We start from the raw sequence: 24558 nt of genomic DNA on the forward strand, positions 1-24558 counted from the left end.
AAACTCATGTCCATCAAGTTGGTGATGCCACCCAACCATCTCATCCTCTGTCATCCCCTTTTCCTCCTGCCCTCAATCTTTCCCAGCATCCGGGTGTTTTCCAAAGAGTCAGCTCTTCTCATCAGGTGGCCAAAGTATTGAAGATTCAGCTTCAGTATCAGTCCTTCCAATGAATATTCAGGACTAATTTCCATTAGGATCCACTGGTTTGATCTCCTTGCAGTCCAGGGGACTCTCAAGAGTCTTCTCCAACACCACAGTTCAAAAGCATCAGTTCTTCGGTGCTCAACTTTCTTTATGGTCCAAATCTCACATCCGTACATAACTACTGGAAAAATCACAGATTTGAATAGATGGACCTTTGTCAGCAAAGTAATGTCTCTGCTTTTTAATATGCTGTCTAGGTTGGTCATAGCTTTTCTTCCAAGGAGCAAGCATCATTTAATTTCATGGCTGCAGTCACCATCTGCAGTGATTTTGGAGCCCAAGAAAATAGTCTGTCACTGTTTCCATTGTTTCCCCATCTATTTGCCATGAAATGATAGGACCAGATACCATGATCTTTGTTTTTTGAATGTTGAGTTTTAAGCCAGCATTTTCACTCTCCTCTTTCACTTTCATCAAGAGGCTCTTCAGTTCCTGTTTGCGTTCTGCCATAAAGGTGGTGTCATAAGCATATCTGAGACTATTGTGACTAGGGCTAGGGCTAGGGCTAGGGCTATTGATATTTCTCCTGACAATCTTGATTTCAGATTGTGCTTCATCCAGTCCAGCATTTCACTTGATGTACTCTGCATATAAGTTAAATAATCAGGGTGACTATATACAGTCTTGACGTACTCCTTTCCCACTTTGGAAACAGTCTGTTGTTCCATGTCCAGTTCTAACTGTTGCTTCTTGACCTGCACACAGATTTATCAGGAGGCAGATAGGTGGTCTAGTATTCCCATTTCTTTAAGAATTCTCCACATATTGTTGTGATCCACAAAGTCAAAGGCTTTGGCATAGTCAATAAAGCAGAAGTAGAGGTTTTTCTGGAACTCTTTTGCTTTTTCTGTGATCCAATGGATGTTGGCAATTTCATCAATATGAAAAGGTAAAACTTAGTAGCTGAAGAAAAAAAAATATGTACTTAATTTTGCTTATGACTTTGGGTCATTAATCAGAAAAAACTCAGTTTGGCAGTCTTTCAGTGGGGTCTTTCAGTGCTGCAATTAGATGTCACCTGGAGCTGAAGTCATTTAAAGACTTGCCTGAACTCTGGTTCTGTAATGAAATTCCCAGAAATGTTCTAAGGATAAAGGAGCATCATGTCTTCAACTGAATTCAGAAAGAATTTACATATTCAGGAAGAAATGGGGCAGAAGGGGAACAGAGAAGGAAGGACACACACAGATTAAAGCAAAATATTGATATTAACATTTAGAAACCCACATAAAGTTCATAAAGGAATTTTTATATTGTTTTCCCAACATTTTTATGTCTCAACATACATCAAAATTGAAAGAATTAAAAGATGAAAACAAGTCAAAGATAATTCATTGCCAGGACACTTTCACAAAAATACTCATAACATCAAAAATAAAATTCCTAGGAGAAATCTTAGTAGAAGATGGGCTGCTGCTGCTGCTAAGTCACTTCAGTCATGTCCAACTCTGTGCGACCCCATAGATGGCAGCCCACTAGGCTCCCCCATCTCTGGGATTCTCCAAGCAAGAATACCGGAGTGGGTTGCCATTTCCTTTTCCAATGCATGAAGTTGAAAAGTGAAAGTGAAGTCGCTCAGTCCTGTTCGACTCTGAGTGACCCCATGGACTGCAGCCTACCGGGCTCCTCCGTCCATGGGATTTTCCAGGCAAGAGTACTGGAGTGGGGTGCCATTGCCTTCTCCAAGAAGATGGGCAAAACCTCTGACATTCAGGATCTAACCGAATGGAGGGATGTATTATGTCAATGATTTGGAAAACTCAACATTGTCAATGTCAATCATCCTCAAATTTCTATGTCTACTCTCAAATTTTTAAATCTAATCTCAATGACACCCTTAAGCTTTTCTTTTGGTTAAAATGACAAGCTGATTTCTAAATTCATACAAAATACAAGCAACCAAGAATGAACAGCACAGTTGGTAAGAAAAGCAACGATATTAGAGGAGTTAATATAAAGTAACTCTTGTAAATTATAATTATTCAGACTAACCACAAAGTTTGAAATTCAGGGAGATAGTGAAGGACAGGGAAGCCTGGTGTGCTGTAGTCCATGGGGTCACAAAGAGTCAGACATGACTTAGCGATTGAACAACAACAACTCCAAAGTTATGATAATTAAGAAAATGCAGTATTGGTGCAAGGATAGACAAATGATAACATGGAACAGAATAGAGAGTCTCAAATAAGACAGACATGATTGCCCTTCTGCTTATGACAAAGGCAGCACTGCAGTGGGGAAGAGTCTTTCCAGAAAAAGATTCTGAGTCAACTGGATGTCCATACGGAACCTGACCCTTATCTCACACAGATACCATCCTAGGAATGCACAATAATATGCAAGAGAAATATAGAAAATTTCCATAAGATATTCTTAGAGAATGTTTTTAAGATCTTCCAGTAGGCAAAAAAAATTTTAAAGGCTATAAGAAACATTAAATGTACAGAAAAATGTTGGTAAGTTATATTTACATAAGATTAAGAAATGAGTTCATCAAAGGACACCATTTGATTAAGAAAATAAAAATAAAAGACCAAGGGTTAAACATGGAAAATAAGTAACACATATTTGCATCCAAAGACATTGTCATGGTAAGTTATAATATCATATTTGTAATAGTCAAGAACTGGAAATAACTCAGATATATACTGTCAGTAGAATGGATCAGTACATGGCCATGTGATCATTCAAAGCATACTCTACACTAGTAAAAAAAATAAAGTGCTACAATATACAACATCATGTGTGAATCCCAAACATAATTTTGAGTCTATGAAATTAGATACAAAAGATGAAACATATGGCATCATTTTATATAAAGTTCAAACACTGATAAAACTCCCTATGTTAGTAGAAGTTGGGTAAGCGCTTTTCCCCGTCGATAGGGGACGGCAGTGACTGTGGGGCTGGGACATTCTCTGTGTTGCTCTGGGTTGGGGTTCATACTGAGGCCTATACTTACTGCTCCTACATTGTTTTCTATGATTTTATGTAAGCAACAATGTTGCTTAAAAATATATTATTCCCCTTCACACTTCTTGCCCTGACCTGAAAAATGAATGAACAATGAGAAGATCCATATTTCACCACAAAATCTCTGGCTTTGAAGCCTGTTTAACCTCACTCTCTACTCTTGGAGACATTTCACTCCAGGAGCATCCTGAGTACCAGTAGCCCTTCCCTCTCTCTTACCTGAGCAGATCACAGAGGCCATGTTGCCATGGGAACAGTCAGGACCTCCCAGGGCAGTCACAGGACAACTCCACAGGAAGGACTCAGCCCCTGAGCAGTGAAATCGGGCTGTTAGGATCTGATCTCCTCCTTCCACCAAGTGTGGTCCTCCAGGGGTGGAGATGGCAACTCCACAGCCAAGCTGACGACAGACAACATTGGCATTGGCCAGACTCCAGTGGGAGGCACAGAGCGCTCTCCATCGTCCAGAAATCTTCATCTCCACCTGCCCCTCACACTGAGAGGAGCTGTTTGTCATGAGCCGGACTTCTGAGTATGCTGGTAGAAGAAGACAGAGTTTCAGCAAAGTAACATGAGTTTCTCACCTGAGCAGGGTGTTCACAGAGGTGAAAGGCCTGACCTGCATCTCACCTGAACAGACAAGCTGAACAGCTCCACTGTGGTGACAAGTGCCCCCTGGACAGGGCACTCTAGGGCAGACTGAGAGCGCAGGCTCCTCCCCCTCACACCTGAACTCTTCAGCCCAGACCCGGGCACTGGACTCTCTGAAGAGCTCATGTCCCCGGACAGACACAGCCTTGCCACAACCCAGCTCTGCACAGATGACCTGGGCAGTGGGGAGTGTGAAGTTCCCATCAGACACTGGGATCCAGGCTTCTCCAGAATACACTTCTACTCGCCCTGAGCAGGGTCCATCCCCTCCAGCCAGACGCACAAATCCTAAGAGGAAACAACAACAAAACCAGTGAGTGTTCATGGTACTGACTTGGCAACTGGAAACTGCACATCACAGGCAGTGGAGTGAAAGTTTTCGTTTTAGGAGTGGAGCATGTAGAGAGTCTTTGACAGTTAGTGTCATCATTGAATTTTCATGAGCAGGTTTCTAAAGAGAAATCCAGGAGGATTACAAGGTCAGTTTGGGATGGCTGAATCCCAAGAACATACACTTTGAAACTGGTTAGAAATGTGAATTCCTTGGTCTAGGAGCCTGGAAACTACAGAGCCCAATTCAGATCATTGGAATGGCTGAATACTGGAAACACATCTTTTAGCATTGGTTGGAGAAGTTGATTTCTCATTTAGCAGCCTAGGACCTATATACAGATCCAAGGACACTGTATAATATTCAGGCACTTAAACTTGAACATAGAGATATGCAGACCAGAAGCCACTGAGGGGAATGTGGGCTATAAGATTAGAGACCTAGCATCCAGACAAGCTTAGAAGCTTTCATGGGACTTGTGGGGCTAATATTCTGACCAGTTTTCTCTCCCAGAAGCTAGTCCTCAAGTGACTTAGGTTAAGGAAAGTCCTGAGGCTGAATCGATGAAGGCATGCCAACCTGTAGATGGGTGACGGCTCCAGAGAAGAAATATGGACACTATCACTAATTCAAGTTTATGGCATCATATCTTGTCTTTCTGATACTTTTTGATGCCAAAAAATTCCATGAATTCCTTCAATGACCTCAGTGGGAAGGAAAATGAGTTAAGAAAACTCAGAGAGTCATAGAGAGACAGTCCCAGCCATCTCTCTTGAAATCCTAGGATTTGTCAAAGAATCTGGGGGAGAGTGTGGTCTCAGTGGGAGTTTACCAGATAGCTGAGTTTCCACATCATCTCCTATTAAAGGTTTTTCTTCTCAAACAGGACTCATAGAAAATGCTAAGGGCTGATAATAATTGATTTTAATACTATCATTGTACTAACTCTAACCACAGAAAAATATGCATTCTTCTCAAGCACACATGGAATAGTCTCCAGGCTAGGTTATAAATAAGCCTTAACACATTCAAAAATATTAAAATAATTCCAAGTATCTTACATGACCATAATGGAATGGAACTAAAATTCAATAATGATCAGAAAACAGGAATTCATGAATCTATAAAAATTAAACCACACACTTATATTTTAACATTGTTTTCCTATTTCTATAAAGAATGCTATTTAGATAGGAATTGCATTAAATCTATAGATCACTTTAAGAACCACAGGCATTTTAACAATACTAATTCTTTCAGGCCAGAAACACAGAATGACTTTCCATTGATCATATTGTCTTTAATTTCTTTCATGAATGTTTTACAATTCTAAAAGAAGATGGCATTTTGCCAAAAAGAGGGAGGAAGAAGGAGGAGGAGGAGGAAATGAGCAAACAAGCCATAATTTGGAGAGTTCCAAGTTGAAAAAGCCTCAATATGGATAAATATGCAAATATTTGTGGGAAACATTTGTTGAATAGGTTGTTAGCATACTACATCACCCCCTGCTCCTCCCATCTACCACCTAAACTGTTATCCTTTCTCATTTCTCCCACTTCAGACAAGCAAACACCATTTTAAAAGATACAGATGGATGGAAAAGAAAATCAGAAAAGGTAGCTACTGCTGAAGAAGTAGGATGTAGCTGGGGTATATGGCATGCAAGGTGGGATCAAGGAAGTTTTGAAACTAAAGGAGGAAAACCAAAATAAAAGTTCATCATTTGGTCATCAAAGGAACACATTTGGAACTGAATGAAGATAACCCAATGAAAAAAAACTTTATTTAATTCATCAAGTACAATTCCCTGATTTCTGGGTATGTTCTGATTATTTACTTCTGAAGTTCTTCCTGGTGAAGGACTGCTTAGTGATGCCCAACATCCAACCAAAAAATTATTAGAATTTCAAAAAGAGAGAAATGTAACACATAGCACATTTTTTAAAAAACAATCATTTAAAGCAGGTTCAGAAATTACAGAAATGATTGAATTGGCTGAAGAGCTCCTTAAACCCCTAATATCAATATGCTTAATGAAGCATAAAAATAAACAGGGAGAAAAACTAGGAAAAATAAACAAATGAGACTTCTGAAACTGAAAAATATATTATTGGAATGAACATTTGGATTAATTACACAAGAGACTAGACATTGCAGAATAAAAGAACTGGGAAGTAAAACACAGCAGTAGAGACTATCTAAACTGAACCAAAGAGAGTAAAAAGGCAGAAAATATGAATGGAAACTCAATGGCATGTAGGATAATATAAAATATGTGTATTTGGAGATTCAGAATAAGGGATGTGCAGAAAAATATTAAGAAAAGATAAATGACATTTTCCCAAAGTTTTTGAAAACTGTAAACCCACTTATCCAAAAAGCTAAACAAACCCCAAACAAGATAGTGAAACCATTCTCAGAAAACTTGACAATGTAATTACTGATGTTCATTGGTAAATAAACAAACAAAAATACATTAAGAGCAGCCAGGGAAGTTTGACACATTATATACAGGGAACAAAAGGATAAATATTACTTGCTGACTTTTTGTTGGAGGCAATGAAAGTCAGATGACAATGTAAAAACATATGTCAAGTATTGAGATTAGACATTTGTTAACCTAGAATGGAATCACCCAAGAAAATACTTTTCAAAACTGAATGAAAATTAAAATGATTTCAGGTAAATGAGAGATGATAGAATTGGAGGCCACCAGACACACACTACACAAAACTGCCTCAGAAAGTTCTTCAAGCTAAAGGGAGATGACAGCAGATGAAAACATGGATCCTCTCAAAACTATAGAGACTGTGCTAAATGTTGATCCTCTATTAGAAGATTTAAGCAAAAATATTGGCAACAAACTATAAGATTCATAATAAATTTATAAATAGAATGTATGACAATGATAGCACCAATGACAGGGACAGGAAAGTGGAAGAAAAGTATAGTGACTGACATTGCGTGTTGTGACATTATATCATTTCAAGGTAAAATGTAATTGAGGATTAATAATTCAACATTGGGCTTTCCCGGTGGTTCAGTGGTGAAGACTCCACCTGACAATGCAGGAGACGTGGGTTCAATCCGTGGTCTAGGAAAAGCCCACATACCACAGAGCCACTAAGCCTGTGCACCAAAACTAGTGAGCCTGCACTCTAGAGCCCAGGGGCCACGACTACTGAAGCTTGTGCACCATAGAGCCTGTGCACTACAGCAAGAGAGGCCACCGCAGTGAGAAACTCATGCCTGCAACCAGAGAGTAGCCTCTGATCTTCACAACTAGAGAAAAGCCCATGCAGCAATGAAGACCCAGCCAGCAACAAATAAAAATTACTTAAAAATTTTTAATTAAACATTATAATCACCTAAAAATCTGATACAATTAATAAATCAATACAGTATTTAAATTAAAATGATAAAATATACTCGAAGATTAAAATAAGAACAAAGATATAACATATAGCAGCTGCTGCTGCTACTGCTGCTAAGTCAGTTCAGTCGTGTCCGATTCTGTGCGACTCCATAGATGGCAGCCCACCAGGCTCCCCGGTCCCTGGATTTCTCAAGGCAAGAACACTGGAGTGGGTTGCCATTTCTTTCTCCAATGTATAAAAGTGAAAAGTGAAAGTGAATTTGCTCAGTCGTGTCCAATTCTTAGCAACCCCATGGACTGCAGCCTACCAGGTTCCTCTGTCCATGGGACTTTCCAGGCAAGAGTACTGGAGTGGGGTGCCATTGCCTTCTCGGAAAAATAGCAGGCAAGTACACTTAAACCCAGTTATATCAATAATAACATTAACTGTAAATAATTTAAGTACTCCAAATAAAAAACAAGATAATCAGAGCAGATAAAGTAAGACAAAACAATATACTGTCTACAAACTTATATGTGTTTAAATATAAACACAGAAACATATTAAAGAGGTAAAAATTACATACCATGCAAACACAAATCAGAGAAAACTCTATATAATATCTAAATTAATATCATACAAAGTCAGACTATAAGACAAAGAATTCATTCAGAGAAAAAGAAACCTTTTATGATAATAAAATACAAAAGAAATTATATAGTATTGAAACTGGTGGGTTAAAAATAAAGTGATGCTTAGAAGAAAATTTAGAACCTTGAGGCTTCCTTGATGATTACATTAGAATAAAAATAGAAACACAAGGAAATGATCCAAGACTCCATCTCAAGAATCTACAACAGCAATCACAATCATAACTGAAAAAGAGGAATGAAAACTGAACATAGAAATCAATTAAGAAGAAAGCAAATACACAAGAAAATCAATACAGTCCATTAGTGATTCTCTTAAAAAGAACATTAACACTGATAATCTTCTAGCAAACCAATTAAGAAAAAAGAGGGAACACATTGACAGCACCAGTAACAAAAGGAGGAATATCATTGTAGATCTTCCCAACATGTAAAGATATGAGATATGAACCAGTGTTACTACTTTGAAAATTTTTTGTAAAATGGGCCAAGTCCTTAAAAACACATTACTTGTGAAACACAATTCACCAAAATCTGATACAAAAAAAGAGAAAAATATGAGTAAACTTATTTGTTAAATAAACAGAATCCATATTATAAAAATTTTCCACTAGAAAACTGCCAGCTACAAATGCTAGCACTTCCACAGAGCTGAGAAATGACTCCCACAACAGGATAAAGGAAGAGAGGGAGGGAAGGAATGAGGGCAGGAAGGAAGTGTAACACAGAGGCTGTGGTGAATGTACGAGTTGACCTGCATCTTTCCAACCCTCCCCTCCTGCAATCCTTGCATCTTTATCCCGTCACCATTTTGCACTTCAGTACTGTAGTCCCTGGTGGCTCAGAAGATAATCAAGACTCTGCCTGCAATGCGGGAGACCCAGGTTTGATCCCTGGGTGAGGAAGATCCCCTAGAGAAAGAAATGGCAACCCACTCCAGTATTCATGCCTGGAGAATCCTATGGTCCATGGGGTCACAAAGAGTAGGACAGGACTGAAGGAACTTGGAACGCTTGCACCACAGTCCTTCACAATTTGTGTGTTCCCTCCCAGATCTTCCACTTGAACTCCATGAAATCTCCTCATTATTTCAAACAAGCTTCTCTACGTTCTCCTCTGGTCATTGTTTCCACTCTAGATTTATCCTAAACACGGTACTTCACTTTCAGCAATCCACTACTGAGGCTGAAATTTCTCTTCCTTACCTGACTCCTAAGGTTGAGCAGAAGAAAACCCAAGAGTTTTGATTAAAGTAATGAAAATACATGGTATTCTAATCTTATTTCTGGTATATCACCACCACTTTGACTTATCCTCACATCATTAAAATATGCCTGAAAATACAGAAAAAACAGACAAGGAGGAGGAAACTAGTGACAAAAAGAGAAATAGAAGGAACCTGGAACCCTTCATAAAAATGTGAGAGTCTAAGTTAGAGCAATGGTAGTCAGGGTGTACAAACCACAACCAGGGTTTAAATATTAGTTCAGTTCAGTTCAGTCACTCAGTCATGTCCGACTCTTTGCGACCCCATGAATCGCAGCATGCCAGGCCTCCCTGTCCATCACAAACTCCCGGAGCTCACTCAAACTCATGGCCATCGAGTCAGTGATGCCATCCAGCCATCTCATCCTCTGTCGTCCCCTTCTCCTCCTGCCCCCAATCCTTCCCAGCATCAGAGTCTTTTCCAATGAGTCAACTCTTTGCATGAGGTGGCCAAAGTATTGGAGTTTCAGCTTTAGCATCAGTCTTTCCAATAAACACCCAGGACTGATCTCCTTTAGAATGGACTGGCTGGATCTCCTTGCAGTCCAAGCGACTCTCAAGAGTCTTCTCCAACACCACAGTTAAAAAGCATCAATTCTTCAGCCCTCTGCTTTCTTCACAGTCTAACTCTCACATCCATACATGACCACTGGAAAACCACAGCCTTGACTAGACAGACCTTTGTTAAATATCAGAGCACTTCCAATTCTATACTTCTAAGTATATCTTAACTGGAATTAATAACAAGACATCAGTATTCTTAGGATAACATTGGGAGTTCTAATTTCACATAAAGTTTAAACATCACAAACTCAGATGCTGATTTATCAAAATATGGTTGAGACACCTGTAGTATTTCCACAAATTTATCTTCAGTTGGAACCATGATTATGACATTGTGACAATGAGGAAGGTTACTTGAGATGCCAGAAAACAGGTTTGTTTAAAACAAAAGTTTCTAACTAAAATTCAAATTCACCTTGAAAATAATTATTTTTAATAAGAATGATAAAGAGAATGGAAGGAAACATTTTGAAGAGATGAATAGATTTATGACATAAGTGCTGTAGTGGTTTCACAAATGCATACTTATCAAGCAGTTTTGTATATCAGACATACCTCAATAAAGTACTTTTTAAAAAGGAAAAGAATTCTTTCCTTAAGGGCATCAACTAGAATAATGAAAGATCTGCTGAAGGTGAGATTAGAAAAGATCACTTTTTCAATGATCTTCCTGTACATAAACACCCAAGAGCTGATTGGCTGTGGCTGTTAAGGACCTACTGCAGATGTCTTCAGGGCTCCCGTGTCCCACCATCCCATTAGATGGGGTGGTACTATCCTAAGAACAGGCTTCTACCTTAGGGAATTCACTGTGATAACTGACAATATCTTCCTCCAGTCCAGTTGTTCTGATGTGATTAATAACCTGGACATCCAATCTGAAATTGTGATAACAACTAGAAGCATCTCTGCCAAATACTGTGAGCACCCATTCACACCCTGGTTTCACTTCTTTCCTGCATCCACCTTGGCATAAGTCAAACACACTTAGATAACACTGAGTACTTCTTAAGAGTCATATCAGGTCCTCTTAGCTTCAATTCAGTTCAGTTCAGTTCCTCAGCCATGTCTGATTCTTTGCAACACCAAGGACTGCAGCATGCCAGGCCTCCCTGTCCATCACCAACTCCCTGGATTTACTCTATCTCATGTCCATTCAGTTGGTGATGCCATCCAACCACCTCATCCTCTGTAATCCCTTTCTCCTCCCACCTTCAATCTTTCCCAGAATCAGGGCCTTTTCCAGTGAGTTGGTTCTTCACATGAGGTAGCCAAAGTACTGGAGGTTCAGCTTCAGCATCAGTCCTTCCAGTGAACACCCAGGACTGATTTCCTTTAGGAGTGACTGGTTGGATCTCCTTGCAGTCCAAGGGACTCTCAAGAGTCTTCTCCAACACCACAGTTCAAAAGCATCAATTCTTCGGTGCTCAGCTTTCTTTATAGTCCAACTCTCACATCCATACAGGACTACTGGAAAAACCATAGCTTTGACTAGACCGGTCTTTTTTGGCAAAGAAATGTCTCTGCTTTTTAATATGCTGTCTAGGTTGGTCATAGCTTTTCTTCCAAGGAGCAAGTGTCTTTTAATTTCATGGCTGCAGTCACCACCTGCAGTAATTTTGGAGCCAAAAAAAAAAAGTCTGTCACTGTTTCCACTGTTTCCCCATCTATTTGCCAGGAAGTGATGGGACCAGATGCTATGATCTTAGTTTCTGAATGTTGAGTTTTAAGCCAACTTTTTCACCTCCTCTTTCATTATCATCAAGAGGTTCTTTAGTTCTTTGCTTTTAGCCATAAGTGTGATGTAATCTGCATCTAAGGTTATTGATATTTCTCCTGACAATCTTGATTCCAACTTGTGCTTCATCCAGTCCAACATTTCTCATGATGTACTCTGCATATAAGTTAAATAAGCAGGGTGACAATATACAGCCTTAACGTACTCCTTCCCCGATTTGGAACCAGTCTTTTGTCCCATGTCCAGTTCTAACTGTTGCTTCTTGACCTACATACAGATTTCTCAGGATGCAGGTCAGATGGTCTGGTATTCCCATCTCTTGAAGAATTTTCCAGTTTGTTGTGATCCACACAGTTAAAGGCTTTGGCATAGTCAATAAAGTAGAAGTAGATGTTTTTCTGGAACTCTCTTGCATTTTCAGTGATCAAACAGATGTTGGCAATTTGACCTTTGGTTCCTCTGTCTTTTCTAAATCCAGCTTGAACATCTGGAAGTTCACAGTTCATGGACCACAGCCTTGTCTAACTCAATGAAACAATGAGCCATGCCATGTAGGGCCACCCAAGACAGACAGGTCTTAGTGGACAGTTCTGACAAGACATGGTCCACTGGAGAAGGAAAGGCAAACCACTTCAGTATTCTTGCCTTGAGAACCCCATGAACTCTTAGCTTCACTGCCTCTTATATGTGATGCGCTTCAGCTACTGTGTTGTAAACTTCAAGACTTCATTTCCCTGCTCCCTCAACATCCCTGCAAATGTGGTGTGAGCTCCCCCACTTGATTCATCAGGTACACCAGTGTGATGAGATTTTCCCTGCCACAAGTCCCGCTTCTGGACTCCTCTGACTGTGACCTAGGGACATTTAAATGCACCACTGAATTTCTCTCACACCTTTTCCTTGAGTAACTGCACCATGACTTCGGGTATGGTCACCTGTCCATGGGTCTTCACATGCCCTTGTGGGGTCACCATTGCTTGGTTGAGCCTGTTCTATTGGCACATCACCCACATACCAACCTGATGGAGTGTGGTGACCCTGACTTTTAGGACCAATGAGGATAATGCACCTTGTTGCCTACAACTCTCCTATGACACCACCCCCCCACCATCAATGTAGCCACACCCTACTGACCATTATGTCAAAGAATACAGAACAATTACCATGCTGAGACTGTGCCACAGAGGTCGAATCCAGAAGCTAATCTGTATGAAACTTTTGACCTCACCTCTGCCTCCTGTGACACGTCACAAAGACCCTTCACCCAAGTATGTCCTAAAGGCTGTATCCGTAATCTCAAGTCATTCTGGTAATAAGGCAGAGGCTTTTCCTGCTAGAGATCCCTACACAGACCAGACAGGACTTACCTGAGCAGACTACTCCAGCATCGCAATCATGTGAAAGGCTATCATTACGATAGTCTTTAATATCAGAATGCCTACAGTCACTGACAGTTGACTCCACCCCTTCACATGAAACATACAAAAGCCAAATGGGGCCAAGTCCTGGTCCAAAATAAGCCCCTCCAGGAAAACCAATGGCAGCTCCACACCCCAGCTGTCTGCACACTACAGATGCATCCTTCAAGGTCCATTCCATATCATCCACTGTGCCCCATTCTCCTTGGTGCTTCACTTCCACTCTCCCCTCACAGCGGTGCACTCCATCCTTCAGCCTCAGCTCCAGAGCTGCAAGAGAGACCCGCAACAGGAAAGATTTTAGGAGACTTAGAGTGGCATAATATTTAAAACATTAGCTCTCTGAGGAACAAAACAGTGCATGGGATATAGTATTTCCTGACCTCTGTGGTATAAACATTCCCAGCGTGGCCAACTCTAAGCCCCCAGTGTGCCATCACTGAACACGGAGCAGGAAGGGAGCCACCAAGTATTTCTCAGGAGCCTGTAGAACCAGCTCCAGGGACACCACTGAGGACAGGCCTTCAGAGACTCTGGATGCTGCCCTCCCTGTAGATGTGCCCAAGGCTACTAGGGCCCAGCTTCTCCATCTCAGTTGCAGCTCATGGCCCGGGATCCAGGGAGGAATCCTCCCTCTCCTTTCCTGTCCATAGGAAGCATCTCATCCAGCTCAGGAACAGAGGGCTGGGGTAACAGGCTCTAAAATGTCCTGGTTATTCCTGCCATCTGGTGTTCATGTCTTTGGGTAATTCCACACTCCAATGTACCTCTTAACATGCGTCTAACAAATGGAATTTGAGGAAAGTGATCAGATGTCACTTTAGTGATTAAGTCATAAGATGACTCTGGTTTCTGCATATAAAAAGGAGTTCATTAGTAGGAACATCATAGATGGAGACATTCCCAGGGTTCAGTTCAGTTCAGTTCAGTCACTCAGTCGTGTCTGATTCTTTGAGACCTCATGGAGTACAGTACGCCAGGCCTCCCTGTCCATCACCAACTCATGGAGTTTACTTAGATTCATATCCATTCAGTCAGTGATGCCATGCAAGCATCTCATCCTCTGTCATCCCCTTCTCCTCCCACCTTCAATCTTTCTCAGCATCAGAAGACTCTATTTAAAAAAAAAGAACTAACCAGATATGTTGTGATTCTCTGATAGCTCAGTTGGTAAAGAATCCACCTGCAATGCAGGAGATCCCAGTTCAAATCCTGCATCAGGAATATCTGCTGGAGAAGGAATAGGCTACCCACTCCAGTCTTCTCTTGTGGCTCAGCTGGTAAAGAATCAGACTGCAATGGAGGAGACCTGGGTTTGATCCTTGGGTTGGGAACACCCCCTGGAGAAGGGAAAGACTACCCACTCCACTAAGGCCTGGAGAATTCCATGGACTGTGTACGAAGAGTCAAACATGACTGAGTGACTTTCACTTCTTCAATTCTTCAACCATATATTTTGAAGCTGAATAACAAATGAATGGTCTTCCCAGGTGGTGCTAGTGGTAAAGAACCTGTCTGCAAGTGCAAGAAATGTAAGACTCGGGTTTGATCCCTGGGTCTGGAAGATCCCCTGGAGGAGTGCATGGCAACCCACTTCAGTATTCTTGCCTGGAGAATCCTATGGACAGAGCATCCTGGTGGGCTACAGTCCATAGGGTCACAAAGAGTCAAACATGACTGGGGTGACTTAATATGCACAATACAATGCATAAACTGAAGAATTCAACACAGAGATTCAACAACAGACTTGACCAAGGGAAAGAAAAAGAAACAAGAATCAATGTTTTAGAAGAAAGATTAATTGAAAGCATCCAAATAGAGGAGCCAAAAGAGAATGAAAGGAATATAGAAAGCCAGTGGACACCATAAAGAGAAACAATGTATGGACTGGAGTCATAACAGAAGTGAAGGAGAAAAAAATTAAGGTCTGAGGACTTCCTGGTGGTGTAGTGGTTAAGAATCCACCTGCCAGTGTAGGGGACATGGGTTCAATCCCTGGTCCAGGAAGATTCCACATGCCACAGAGCAACTAAGCCAGTGTGCCACAGCTGCTGGAACGTGTGCACCTAGAGCCTGTGGTCTCCAGCAAGAGAGGCCACTGCAGTGAGAAGCCTGTGCACTGCAGAGAGGAGTAGCCCCTGCTTCCCACAGCTAGAGAAAGCCCACATGCAGCAAGGAGACCTAGCACAGCCAAAAATAAATAATTATAAAAAAGAAAGAAAGACAGGCTGCGAATTTCCAAACCTGGGGAAAGATCTGGGCACCTAAGTTCAAGAAGCTAATAAGTCACCCCAAAATTTCTTTTTTTTTTTATTTTAAAAAGTTATTTTTAATTGAAGGATAATTGCTTTACAATGTTGTATTGGTTTTTGCAATACATCAACATGAATCAGCTAAAATTTCAATCCAAACAACCTTCTCCAAGACTCACAGAGTAAACTGTCCAAATGCAAAGAGAAAGAGAGAATTCTGAAAGTCTAAAGAGAAGAAAAAAATGCTGTCACCCAAGAGAACTCCCATAAGGAGATCAGCGGATTTGTCCAAAGAAACCTTGCAGACCACGACAGAAGGATTGGTAACATACTCCACCCTCACTCAGGGGAAAGCAGTCCCCAGGGAAGGACAAGAGAGGGCACGAGAGAAAGTGCTCCCTACAGAGTCATAGCAGATCCTGGGAGGGGAAAGACCATCCCAGGCCCCCAGCACATCAGGAAATGAGTCACAGGGACCGGGGCAGGGACTTGGGAACTTATACATGTGAGGCTGCACATCAACTGATCTTTACAAACAGAGGGACAAGTCATTCATTGGAAGGACTGATGTGGAAGCTGAAACTCCAATACTTTGGCCACCTGATTGGAAGAGCTGACATATCTGTAAAGACCCTGAAGCTGGGAAAGAGAGAAGGTGGGAGGAGAAGGGGATGACAGAGGATGAGATGGTTGGATGGCATCACCGACTCAATGGACATGAGTTTGGGTAGACTCTGGGAGTTGGTGATGGACAGGAAGGCCTGGCGTGCTGCGATCCATGGGATCACAGAGTCAAACACCAGTGAGCAACAGAACTGAACTGAACTGAACAGACAAGAGGTCCCCTCTCCTGGATGCAGGCTTCTCTGCTCCCTAATGGACCCTGGTGGGAACAGGTGAGGCCAGCAGGCAGAGCCTCTCACAGAGCCCAGTGCTAGGCAGACATGGCAACAAGCAGAGGGGAGCCCGAGAGATGGGGGAGAGGAGCCAGAGAGAGGCAGGCAGGTGTATGATTATCTCTGATCCAGTTACATGCAGCAGCCATGACACCCAGCCCTGTGGACACCCCGTGTGCTTCACAGAGCAACGGACTCACTCCCTGCTCAGCAACTCTGTTCCTCTCACACAGACAGGCTCCACTTCCCCTCATACACACACACACACACACACACACACACACACACACACACAGATATACACACAGGCTCACACACTCCCCACACACACACAGCCTCACACAGCCTCACACACAACTCACACACTCCTCACTCACCCTCACTCACCCACACATACTCCTCACACACCTTAATACTTGCACACTCCTCACACACTCCACAAACACATACACTCTTCACACCCACATACACCCTCACACATACACACCCTCACACACTCACACACACACATTTTTCATACCCTCACACACACACACCCTCACGCATTCCTCACTTGCACACATACACACACATACACACACAATCACAAAGCCTACAGGAGCGAAGACATAGGAAACACAGGGACCCAGGGGCAGTGCTCATGCACCAGGCACGTGGAGCATGTGGGAACAGCCCAGAGTCCCAGCTGAGCTCAGTCACTGGACCTTCCTCACACTGGGAGCCACTGGGACTCCTAGAAGCTCCCTGAAAACAAGGGAGACTGTGGAGGGGACTTAGGCTGACTGAGCTCAGTCCAGACAAAACCTCACGGCTCTGTAAAATCTGCCTCTATGACCAATGGATCCCCCCCCCCCCCACATAGGAAAGGAACCAGTATTCACATCAATATGGTTCTTTTTTGGTCAGAAACACTGAGGCCAGGTTCCACAAGTCCAGACACCTTTCCCTTCATCAAGGCATCCACTCCCCTGCTGTGAACCAGGAGAGAGGGGCAGCTCTTACCTTGACCACCCACCACGGTGCCGAGGAGGAGGACACAGAGGCCCCGCAGGGAGAGGTGTCTGCCCAGAGCCATCCTGACCCCGCGTCCTCAAGGTCACAGTCCCAGCTGCAGGATCAGCCTGTGAGGAGGCATCAGGGTGCCGACTGGGGTCTATATAGACCACCCATTACACCCTCCCTCCTGAGAGCCAATAGCGACACCTTTCACCATTTCAGGCACTATCAGAGGCAGCATCTGCCACTTTCTGCAGCTCAGACACCAATGAGCTTCTGAATCTTCAACATCTCCTTATATGAGCAACACGGTCCTTTGAGCTCCTGCTTCCGTAGTCCTGACAGCCGGGTCCCACCACTGGGACTGGGGTAGAAACGGTTCATCAAAAATCATGAGTGCCTTTCTCTCCCCTGATTGCCCTGGTCAATATCTTCAGACTGTGAGATCTCACAGGGTCTGGGTGTGGGATCTGTTGACCCATGGAGAATAACTTTTGTAGAATCAAGTATTGATCTTCCCCGGCACTGAGCTCAGGGTGGAAGCAGAGAACTACAAGAAGTCTTGAAATACAAGAGTATTTATCAGGTCAGCAGAAAATGAGGACCAGGAGTACAGGAATTCACAGGTGACTGTTAAGGCATGAAGTGAGACCATCAAGTTGGGCGGATGAGATTGCAGGGTTTTCCCCCTTCTCAGAATGATCTGGAGACTGGGTCCTGGAGCACGTGCCTAGATGCTCAGTCGTGTCTAACTCTTTGCAACCCATGGACTGTAGCTCGCCAGCCTCCTCTGTTCAGTGGATTTCCCAGGCAAGAATACTGGAGGGGGTTCCCATTTCCCTCTAAAGGGATCTTTCTGACTCAAGGATCAAATCTGCTTCTCCTGCATTGGCAGGCGGGTTCCCTATAGGGACATTCAGACGTGTTAAATCCCTTTCCCTTTATTGCATTTCATTTTATGTGAAGTATCTCTTTCAGCTAGTCACTAAATGATGCTGACAGAGAGAAAGAGATTGCTATTACAGGAAACAAAGAGAAAGTAGGAATCGTCATTCATTTCTAGCACACCAAATTAGGAGCAGGGATCTCTAGAAGAAAACATGGGGCTTCACTGATGGCTCAGCAGTAAAGAATCCACCCACAAAGCAAGAGATGTGGATTCGATTCTTGGGTCAGGAAGATCCCCTGGAGAAGGAAATGGCAACCCACTCCAGTATTCTTGCCTGGAGAATTCCGTGGACAGAATGGCCTGGGCAGCTAAGTCCACCGTGTCAAAATGAGTTGGACACGACTAAGTGACTAAACAACGAAAACAAGAAGAAAATTATACTTTAGAAAGACTAAAGTTTTCTAAACTTCACATGTACTCCCTTTATATGCTGAGAGTATGGTTTGATAAGATTCAGAATACATTTGTATTATAAAACCATAACTAAAAAAGATGCAAAATATAATGTAAGGGAACAGCTCCAGAGAGATGGGGAAATAGAAAGTCTGCTACATGATAGCTGCAGGCAGGGGGCAAAGAAGGGGTGAGTGAAGCAGAGAAGAGAAAGGGGTTCATGCTGCCTGAAACCACCAATGAACCCACCTCCTCTGTTCTGCATTTAAGAGGAAATGTGACGGCAAGAATGGAATCCCAGGTGGGTTGAGGGGACAGATCCAAGCAGAAGGGATGATGTCCAATGTAGCCATTGCTGCCTTGTTCTGTTTCCACTCATCAGAGAAGCTCCCAGATGCTCCCCCAGAAGGTACCCCAGGGATGAATAGAGAGACTGAGAAGGGCCATAAGTGATGCAAGATAGAGCTCCCCCATCGAAATCCAAGGTCACTAATGTGCTGCCCCCTCATGCCCCCTCAGGCTCAAGATTTCCATGATGAAGCCCTGTGGTCCACACAAGCCCACCCCGAGGCCCCCTCACCCTGATTCCATCTTTTCAGCACAGACATGGAAGGAAGCATCTGTGACACACAAGCCCCAGGGTCCCCACCGGAGCTCAGAGACAGCTTCAAGAGCCACCCACGGCCCACATTAAGGTCTCAGTAGGGCGAACACTGAGGGCAGCTGCAGGTTAGTCCACAGCCCTGCCACATCCCCCACCAGAGGAACCCCTCATCCCAGTCAGCAGACACAGCTTCTCTGTCCCACCATGCCTGTCCTTCATACTTGAGACGGGAGAAAAGACAGTTGAACACATGCTTCTCTTCCTCTAAATATGCTAATATTTATCCATTATTTATGCAAGAATCACTTCCTTGTCATCTGGTCCTCTCACTCTCAAGCCCCGTGACTGTACCTGACCCCGTCTCCTTCTATATCTGGACTTTAACACATTAATGATAAAAACTTATTATAAATATCAAAACCAAAATTTACACTCAGTTGCTGAAGTAAGACCAGGATTTGCTCAGTCACTTAGAATTGATGCTCTACTCCCTCTGGGCCCAGAGTCATCATTCCTTACCCAGTTGTGGAGTCCACACCATCACCAGAAACCACCAGCCAGACACCAAGAACACAGGATGTGCTTCCTGAGGTCCAGTCATCCCTCCCACAGGGTGACACAGGGATGCGTTTAGTGAACCAGGTACACATGGTCTCAACTTGGGATGGAGATCTCACAGGTAAGATGCTGTTAGCAGCTCCAGACCCTTTATAGAAAGGGATGGGCTATAAGGAGCGGCAAACTCAGGGCTGGCAGCCTGTCCCCACAGCACCCTCTACCCCAGAGCTGGGGGTGCAGGGTCAACATGGACCAACTCACCCTTGGAAGAAGCTACATCTTTCTGACACATAAAGAAATCTCAGTATCCAATCTCATCAAAGATTTGAAGGAGGAAAGTTTTAGGGAGGACACTAACCCAGCTGTGTCCACAATGAACATGAGAATATGCAGTACAGGGTCAGGAAAACAGGCTCGGGAGCCAGACTGCCTGGTCTTGACTCACAGTTTAGCCACACGCCAAGTGTGGGCCTTGAACAGGGTTCTTACACTCTCTGATTAGTAAAAGGAGGGTGATGATCCCACCAAGATGGCTGATTTTGGTGAGGATTAGGTGAGTTGGCATTAGCATGTGATATTACAACACTAGTCAACAGTAGTACATGTGCTGATGCTGATGTGCTCAGTCGTGGCCAACGCCTTGTGAACCCATGCCAGGTTCCTCTGTCCATGGAACTTTCCAGGCAACAGCAGCAGTACATATTCGTAGTATTATGTACTACTGTTAACTTGCTTTCCTGATGGCTCAGATGATAAAGAATCTGCCTGCAATGCAGGAGATCTGAGTTCGATACCTGGGTCAGGAAGATTCTCTGGAGAAGGAAATGACAACCCACTTCAGTATTCTTTCCTGGGAAATCCCATGGACAGAGGAGCCTGGAGGGGCTACAGTCCATGGAGTCACAATGAGTTGGTCACAGCTGAGTGACTAACACACACACATACTTACACACGTAGTAGTAGTAGAGAAGCAGTGTTAGGGCATCTCCCACCATCTCATCCCAGGAATCCCAGGACTCTAGAGCAGGAATTCAATTCTGTGACCTGGAGCCTTGACTGAGGCTGTCAGAACTCTCCCAGGACACCAAATATTGTGATGGTCGTTGGTGCCAATCAGAGTTGTGAGTCTTCCACACATCACTCCGTCTCTCTGTGCCCCATGTAACTGCTCAAGAACCTCGACCTTACCACTGGTGAGCTTTTGTGAATTAAGTTGTTTACTTAATCATTTTACTTTATAAACTCGAATGTACTTGGTAAAACATTTTGTGTCTAATTCACCTCCATATCTCCAGTGCTTGGCTAACTAAAAATCGTAATGATGTCTCTTGTATACCTGAATGAATGAATGTCAGCCTGGTATTTTGCACAAATCATTTCAATCAAAAAGAAATCTTTTGAGAAATAATTTAGCGTGTTGTGAGGATGTAACAGCACAATGCAAGCTGCATCATTTGTTTTAATGACATTTCAATACTGTTAAATGGTATGAGCTATATATGGTTCACTTCAATGCCTTTCTGCAATGAATGCAGTAAATTTCAATAACTAGAAACAACCTAGCCCCAGTACAAGAGCAGTGCTGAGACAGCCAGTTCTAAACATGTATAAACGCTGCAAATTTCTTTGCATATCTGAAGATAAAGAAGACAAACCACAGAACACTGACAGGTGAAGACCATGAAGCCTCCTGTTCTGGTCTTAATCAGATATGGCCAAGAGCTCAGGATGTTTATGTATTTGTCATTTGGCATATTTTCAATTCAAACCACACACAACTGTAACAGGAAGACATTTAGTTATAAAAAAATTTAAACATCTTCCACGTTGAATTAGAAGTACAGAAGTAAAGAGCAGAATCTTGTTCTTTTACTTAGGGTAAATATTTGCCCTTATGGATTGTGAAGCAATACAACATGTAGCATTATTATTCCCAAATCACCATGAGAAAATGGTGGTCAGAGGTTCAGTAATCTCTTTGCTAGGAAAGTTAATAATTAAACCTGCTTGCTTGAGGAAAAGTTCCTCAGGACCAATCAGACAGACTAAAATACAAAATATTTTTAAATTAAAAAAGAGGTGTACAACTCTAAAGGAAAATGATTAACTGAGTTGTTACACCAAAGCGTTGGAGACCCCCTTCACCATCTGTGTTCCTTGCATGGATGGGACCAAGGTTAGTAAAGACTCCTTTACCAAAGACCACTTCATCACAAGAGAATGAAGGAAAGAGCAAGGTCATGAGCTGGCTTAGGTCCAGCCCATCATCTCTGTTCAGCCCTCTACAGTCTATAACCAGAAACATCGAACAGAGTGTGGCACTGAATTGGCCTCATTCACTCTCCATAGTGCAACATCAAATACCCAGAGACAAGAGCAGATCAAAGCTAAGAAATCAAAGCAGATTCTAAGTGGAGAGCATGCAGACAAAGGGTCCTTCCCTACTGCTGTTGGAAAGGAAGAAGCCCTCCCACCCCAGGCACCACCTGTGGGAGGAGAGACAAGAAGATGCCTCCTGAAATAGAGGAGAACCAGTCTCAGCAGGGAGCTTGAACTAGAAATGACAAGACAGTTATTACCATGAACCCAAGCTAAGTTGAGGGATAAATTTTAAATGGGAAAGTCTGTGTTAACTTTATGGAACTTTCAATCCACACAAACATCCCTTGCTAGTGCACAAGATGAAATCCGTGATAAAAATAAAGAATATTACATTTATGTATATTTAAATTCTAGGCTAGGCTAAGGCTAAGTCACTTCAGTCGTGTCCGACTCTGTGCGACCCCATAGATGGCAGCCCACCAGGCTCCCCCGTCCCTGGGATTCTTCAGGCAAGAACACTGGAGGGGGTTGCCATTTCCTTCTCCAATGCATGAAAGTAAAAAGTGAAAGTGAAGTCGCTCAGTCGTGTCCGACTCTTAGCGACCCCATGGACTGCAGCCCACCAGGCTCCTCTGTCCATGGATTTTCCAGGCAAGAGTACTGGAGTGGGGTGCCATTGCCTAGGGACACATTTTTAAGACCATTACAGAAAGAAAATTCATAAATCTTCTCTTGTTTTTAAAAGCACAGAGTTGTCACATCTATGAACTCTTTCTAATTCCTCCAGCTCAAAATTACTGCTGTGTTTATTTAATCTGTAAAACCTTTCCCACTGTCTCTAAAGTGGGGGCTTCTTGAGAGGAAGTATTGTGTCTTACTCTTCTATATCTCTTTAAAGTCAAGTAAAGACACATAGAGAAAGCTTAACAAATAGTGGATAAATAAAGAAATGAATGCATAAACAAATGCTGAAAACCACCCTTCAGTTAGTGATACTGAGTGGGGAGGGTGGTGGGGGCAGGGGAGACACGAATCTGACTACTCCCACTCAGCACAGACAGAAGTGCAGTAAGGAGCCAGAGACACACCAGACGAAGGAACCAGATACAGAAGGCCTTCTTCAAATCCCATTCTGGGGACGGTCTAATGACATTTAATTTCTGCACAAAATTGTACCTCAGAAACTTCACCAAGGCAAGAAAAAAAAGAAAAAAAACAACTGACAGCATTGCTACCAAGGATGTGGCATCAATAGTAATATTCATCAAATAGCTGTTTTTCTATCTCCCAGTGACTCATTCTGGCCAATGAAACGTGGGTGTTGTCACCTGTGTCACTTCTGAGTAGAGGCATGAAAACCCCATGCGAGAGGGGAGGAGCTAAGATGGTGGAGGAGTAGGACGCGGAGAACACTTTCTCCCCCACAAATTCATCAAAAGAACATTTAAATGCAGAGTAAATTCCACAAAACAACTTCTGAATGCCGGCAGAGGACATCAGGCACCCAGAAAAGCAACCCAAGTCTTCGAAAGGAGGTAGGAAAAAAATATAAAAGACAAAAAAAGGGACAAAAGAGGGAGGGACAGAGTTCCGTCCCGGGAAGGGAGTCTTAAAAAGAGAGAAGTTTCCAAACACCAGGAAACCTTCTCACTGCCGAATCTGTGCCGAGCCTTGGAAGCACAGAGGGCAACATAACAGGGAGGAAAAATAAATAAACAATTAAAACCCGCACATTGCGATCCCTACAGTAATTCACCCAGCGGAGAAGCAGCGCAGACGCCTGCATCCGCCATTAGCAAGCAGGGGTTGGGCAGGGAGGCGCGGCTCGGGCTGCATCGCAAGGATCTGGCCTGAATACCCCAAGCGCTATCTGAGGGAAATAATTTGGGCTAGCAAACCAGACTGTGGGATATCTACCACACGAAAAGCCAGCCCTAACCTAAGACACCACCAGGCCCGCGCATGGAACAAAGGACTGAACAGAGATAGCCGGCGGCAGACCATCCCCCTCCGGTGACAGGCAGCCAGAGCTGGAAGGGGACAATCGCAGCCCCAGAGAGACATTATCTATAAAACTGTAAGCAGGCTTCTTTGCTAACTAAAACTTCTTGGGGGTCTGGATGGTCAACATCTGCCTGAGAAGGTGCGCCGGTTGCATACCTAGATAACCGAGCGGCGGGGAGGCGATAAGTCGCAGCAATCACGTGTGCCAAACACCTCATCACCTGAGCTGCTCGGATCTGGGAAGGGCACAAAACGCAGGCCCAACCGAGAGTCTGCACCTCTGAGGACTACCCGAGTGCCTGAACCTGAGCAGCTTGGACCTGGGAAGTGCAGGAAGCCCAGGGCCGGCCTCGGATGGTTCCCGGCGGAGCAACCTAGAGCCTGAGCAGCGTGGGCAGGGAGGCTACACGCACTGTGAACGGAGCGGGGC

The 24558-nt window shown here is 43.3% G+C and overlaps 1 protein-coding gene across 1 annotated transcript in view; it reads right to left on the reverse strand.

Annotated features, from left to right (window-relative positions):
• The window catches only part of LOC129644221 (antigen WC1.1-like), a 54505-nt gene extending 37128 nt beyond the window's left edge, over positions 1 to 17377 (reverse strand). The window contains exons 1-4 of the mRNA XM_055569737.1: positions 17305 to 17377; positions 13104 to 13424; positions 3811 to 4119; positions 3400 to 3717 (exon numbers count right to left, since the gene is read on the reverse strand). Of these exons, the coding sequence (XP_055425712.1) occupies positions 3400 to 3717; positions 3811 to 4119; positions 13104 to 13424; positions 17305 to 17377 (1021 nt within the window). The remainder of the gene's footprint in view (positions 1 to 3399; positions 3718 to 3810; positions 4120 to 13103; positions 13425 to 17304) is intronic.
• Between the last annotated feature and the right edge of the window lie 7181 nt (positions 17378 to 24558).

Source organism: Bubalus kerabau, chromosome 1 (assembly GCF_029407905.1).
Source record: "Bubalus kerabau isolate K-KA32 ecotype Philippines breed swamp buffalo chromosome 1, PCC_UOA_SB_1v2, whole genome shotgun sequence".
Classification (NCBI taxonomy): Eukaryota; Metazoa; Chordata; class Mammalia; order Artiodactyla; family Bovidae; genus Bubalus; species Bubalus kerabau.